Here is a 5,457-nt window from a genome sequence, read left to right on the forward strand (position 1 = left end):
ACTTCTTAGCTTTCCACTGGGAAAGCAATCATCTGCTTCATTACTTCCAGAGCTACAGAGTTATTTGATTGTAAGTTGATTGTTTTCATCTGTAGTAGAAAATAGTATATAGAGAGGCTCAGAAAAAGCCATCCTATCAAAAGTGTAGACATTGACATTGTCGTCAACATCAAATGTAACTTTCTTGTTATCGACATCCAGATACATGACTAGCGTTCGGATAAATTTTTTATGAATGACTATCTGCGTGTAATCGAGAGCAACCAATTCACGCCCATTCCACTCTACAACCCAGTAGTAATTACTGGGTTGCATCATGGTGAACCCGTGGCGTTTGGCAGACTTTGTAACAACTCCAACTCTCCACATGTTTATCTTATCTACATCCACTTCAACTTTTATGATGCCTGAGTTGTATGCTTGTCTGCTCAGAACACATGGCTTCATGTCAAACCTATCCAGACTGGGGGGTTTGTCAGAGGCTGTAGGATTCACTTTGACTTGTTTCCCATTGGTCACCGACAGGTATTTGTTGGCTGTGTTTTCATCCATGGTCACTAAGAGAAAAAAATAAGAAACTAAATGTGTTAATAGAATTGCAGGGGCCCTAAGTGGATTACGTGCCCAACGGTACAGAGAGGTCACCTGTTTCATTCTCAGGTTCGTTAGTGCATACCATAGCTGGGCACTCTGACTGAAGCGCCAAATTTGCCAGAGGGGGGAGGGGGGAGTTGCTAAGTTGGTCACAGTGACCGAGTAACAGAATTGGCAGAATAGAAAATAACATCAAACATAAATAATTCCACAGAGGTTATGTTGTGAGATTCACACCACGCCACGCAGCGCAACCAGCTGGATTCTTTGGGCTGTGTGTTGTTTTCAGCAGAGCTAGTAGAATACATCTTCAGTGAGTCCAACAAGCACACATTGGAAATGAACTTAAAGTACAAAGAAACAATGATAAATCCAAAATGTATGAAGGGCTTTTTTCATCTAAAGTCTCAATTATAAATGTCCTGTCCACACATAAAAACACAAACTGTATGCTATGCACTTTAACTTTATATAATTAATCTGAACAGAAACTCCAATCTTTGTGAGCTATTTACCACACTGAAAGATATTATTTTCACCAAAGCTAAGGAACTGGATTCACAAAATATCAAAAAGGACTTTATTTCATATGACCTGATGCCTAAGCTTTCCTGCTTTAATCGCAGGGGGGCTCAACAGGTAAGTTATGTTGACTTATTATGTATTACTGGAATGTTACATTTCTGCAGGTTTTTATGCCATGCTGTATTATACACGGGGTTTGCTGTTTGTTTGGTTTTCATGATATATAACTATGCAGGTAAATATTGTGCTCAGATTTTCTTTGTAAAAGAAACTAGTTGGCAAACATGTTTGTGACTGAGAATGCGTGATCAGCTTGATGCGTTGCTTGCACAAATACATCTAGTAACGTTCATACAGATTCTTGTTTTAGAAAGTAAAAAAGAAGGTAAGAATACACTGGTGATTTGTAGTAATATGTATTCATCATGTATTTGCTTGTTTGATTTCTAAATGATGGATGATTATCAGGATAAAATATGTGGCTAGTTCATTTTTGTACTTGGGAATAATATATATCTGCATAATAAATCAATAGTGGGGGGCAACAATATGAAAATGTTATATCGATATTGTGCATGTGTTTCGATATCATATTCTACTAAAACACAGCAAAATCTAATCACACAAATGTAATATCACGCAGTCCGGCACACAGACTGTAAACCAACCAGCACACACTTCCGCTCCCTGTTCCCAGGGCAGCCGAGAGCAGATCTATGAGCAGAGCAGATATTTATATATGAAAAGCAACTAGTTACTTTAACTTAGTGGAGATTTGCTTCATAAATAATATCCATGGAGAAAAACAATTCCATCATCCTCCACCTCAGAACTGAAATATTGTTTATGTTGTTGTACTTGTCTAACTTGTATTAAATAAAAAAAAGAAATGGCTTGAGGGCAAATATGTTTAGCTGCGGTTGTGATCTGGTTGTAGACGGGCGCATTGCTCGTCGACACGCTTCCTGGAGCGTACAACTGCTCATGCGCAACGCTCATTTAAAAATGACTTTCTTTTATTAAAACACACGTTTTTAAACCTCCCCACCCACAGAAGGCACCGAAGACTGCTTAGATGAAGTAACTTGCCCAATTTTAGTAATAACTGTCCAGTAGTTTCTTTTTTGTTTGTTTGCTTTGCCTACAGCTGAATAAAAAAAACCCTCTCCCAGCTACAAAGCCACCTGTTTTTTTTGGACGTACTTTAGCTCAAAAGCTACTGAACACAATGACATCATATTTGGGAAAAAAAGATTCAGCCTACCAGTCTGACCTGAAATCAAAAGTTTCAGGTGAAGGTTGAACTTAAACCCACTTTTGGAGCTGCACAAAATAGGGGTTTATAATGGGAACTGCTGTGCTGCCATAATACAGAATAAACATACTAGTCTATCACACCAGATGCTTTTAAAATTATAACTTTTTAACTTAGTTGAATAATTGAAGTGACCAGTCGACATTATGCTATTATTTTCAGTATCCAAGCAGTATAGGTAACAACAACAACAACACAACCGTGTTGGAATTAATAATTGTACTTGTGCATTCAAATAGTTTAGCTTTTTTTTGCTTGAACTTGGAATTACACATGGACCAACTTCATAATTTCCTAATAATTAAACAAGAGCATTGTGACTTACCTCTGAGAAAGCATGTGATTGAATTACTCACAAAGAAAATCTTTACAAAGCATGAACTATGCATCTTCTATCTAGCCATGCATGCAAAAGTGACGAGACAGAGAGGGGAACAATGAAAAGAGAAGACTGACTGATTGTTTGAAAGTCAAAGGCTAGCTGTTTCCTAACCAGCACTCAACCTGCTGCTGATTTCAGATTTCAAAAAGTATATGTTTTTAATTTAGAATGTTTCACTTTTGAATTTAATAAAATCCTACATTAAAATAAGTTTAGTAAACAGATGAATGAATTTATATACAAATATTCATACCTGCCATTTTATTTTCTCTGAGTTGACCCTTCACTGGGATGCAGAAGAACAAGGATATTGCTGTGGTCTGTGCAAGGCTGGAAACAAAACACAAACACCATAGAGGAATGCAAATGCAACTTTTCAGGCGCTCTCCTGTCAGCTCTGCCAATGCTGGCTGAACATACAGTATGGCTAGGAGAACACCCCTCCGGGAGCAAGCAGAGTGTTCTCTTAACCCACACGTTCTCAAAGAGTACTATGAATACTAAGAATACTTAATAGTAAGATGTTTAATGCAACCAGGCACTGGCAAATAAGGCACAGAAGTTTTCCATTGCATTCAACAAAAAACTCCATTACTCTCCCCGTCCGGTAAGAAGGTTCGATGTTCATCTTCAGATTTTCTTTTTCGCTATTTTATTCTGGCATTATGAACAAAGCAGAAGCCAGTCCTGTTCAAAGTAAAGTGACCGGTTTCCGGCCTTCTGTGTAAGGGGGGATATGATTTGCTAGTTAGTTGCTATGTAACAAAAAAAAGTGTTGCTGCCACGCTGCTGATTGGCTAAGGTCAGAAATGAATCGGCTTATAATGGAAAGAAAATAACTCAGAGACTTATTGTAAAAATAATGCACATATCAAATAAATAAAAAATAAGTAAATAAATGAATACATACATAAATAAATAAATAACTTATTCATTGTGTAATGAAATATATGGGAAGTTCAAAGAGCCGCATTTTGACAACAAAAGAGCCGCCGGTTGGCCACCCCTGCGCTGCTGGATCGTTCAAGACTGAAAACCCTTCATCCTGAAATCATGCAGTGACAAAGAATTCTGGTATCGATGGCAGCGCGTGTCTTTAGGGTTAAAAATAACATTTTTATACCATCTCCGTTTCTTTTAGTTATTTACAATTATTTGATAAGAGATGCATTATATTGTATAGGATCTGATCCCGTTTCATGCATGTTTGAGTATTTAACTTTTTTAATTTACAGTGACCAATTATTTTTCTATTTTCTCCCCTCCCAGTTTGTGAATTATTGCACCGCTTCACAAAGACTCCCTTAGTGCCAGTGAAGAGGCCCAGAGGATAATGCAGGTTCCCTCCAGCCTCCACTCTCTGAGCAGTGCTTCCCTTTTACACCAGCCAGTCTCATGCCAGAGAAGCTCTTTCCAGGAGTTGATCACCTGACTATAGAGGGAGAGGCTGGCTTCAGATCTGAAACCATTCAGTCCTGTGCACCACCGCGAGACAATGTCCAGCCCTGGCAGAACAACCCTCCCCTCCAATTCACATCATCCATACGACTCCCCCTCTAGTTCTTTACATTTCTTAGCACATTTGTCTTTAAAAGAACTTTTACAGTGTTACAGGAATAAATTAAGACATTTAATCAACTTACCTGTTGGGTGGCTTTTGGTTTTTCTGATTAGGAGCTGCACAAGCTGGTAAGGAATACAAGAGCATTAGTGAAGGTTCAGCTGTCTCTTAAATTACTTCACTGTGCTGTGTGGGGCATGAGACAGTGTGTGGAGCATCCTGACAAGAGGTGTGTACACCCTGCTGGTGTTTCATGACTGCTGTCAATACCTCTGTCTGTCTCCATTTATCTCTGGCCTGGACTGCTGTCTATACCTCTGTCTCTGTCTATCTTTAGTAGAAGGATCTTAATATTGCATGGTAACACAGACTTTGAATTATTGTACATCATGTGTTTGGACTATTGCTGTACCCTTTGTTCATTACAATGACTAGAAGAGCTCTGAATACAGTAACAAACTTGTACGACTGCCATGAATCAATTAAAATTACTAACAAACATCTTCACATAACCTACATTGTGCTACAAAGCAATTGAACACATCTGGATATTAAATGCTCAAAATATTTTCTAAAGCAGAAACATTCCATCATCACATACAATGAAATCTGCAGTATCAAGAATACTTACAGGACTGTTGTGAGCAACAATTTGCTGTAGTTTCTTCAGAAGAGATATGCTACCTGTTAACAGCTAGTTAAACAGATGACTGCCAGGGAATGTGTGCTTCCTTAAATAATCCTCTCATGTGGGCGTGTAGATCTGCAAGGGGGGGGGGGAGGTGCTAGTAATTACAATGTATCCTCCCTCATTTCAACAACAGGTATTGCCATTGTCTTAATTATGTTTAAAAAATAAAACTGTTGAATTAAAATGAGCTTCCTAACTTTGTTCCTCCTCATGCCTGTGTTTGCATTGCAGCTGGTACGAGGTACTGTTTTATGTTTCATCACTTAATAAATTAGATTTTTTTTTGTATGAATGTGTTTATTGTTTTTTTTTTAAAGATTTCAGTTTGCATAACTGAATTACTAGCACCACATATGTCAATACTACACATTAGTTGGTTGCAGAACATT

The 5,457-nt window shown here is 38.1% G+C and overlaps 1 protein-coding gene across 1 annotated transcript; it reads right to left on the bottom strand.

Annotated features, from left to right (window-relative positions):
- Positions 1-6: 6 nt before the first annotated feature.
- Positions 7-5,123, bottom strand: LOC121311913 (butyrophilin subfamily 2 member A2-like). Its single transcript, XM_041244029.1, has 4 exons — positions 5,009-5,123; positions 4,460-4,502; positions 3,070-3,146; positions 7-557 (listed from the first exon to the last, which is right to left on the bottom strand). Exons 3-4 carry the CDS (start codon positions 3,074-3,076, stop codon positions 61-63), a joined length of 504 nt encoding a protein of 167 aa, XP_041099963.1. The 5' UTR covers positions 3,077-3,146; positions 4,460-4,502; positions 5,009-5,123; the 3' UTR covers positions 7-60.
- Between the last annotated feature and the right edge of the window lie 334 nt (positions 5,124-5,457).

Source organism: Polyodon spathula, unplaced genomic scaffold (assembly GCF_017654505.1).
Source record: "Polyodon spathula isolate WHYD16114869_AA unplaced genomic scaffold, ASM1765450v1 scaffolds_3352, whole genome shotgun sequence".
Classification (NCBI taxonomy): Eukaryota; Metazoa; Chordata; class Actinopteri; order Acipenseriformes; family Polyodontidae; genus Polyodon; species Polyodon spathula.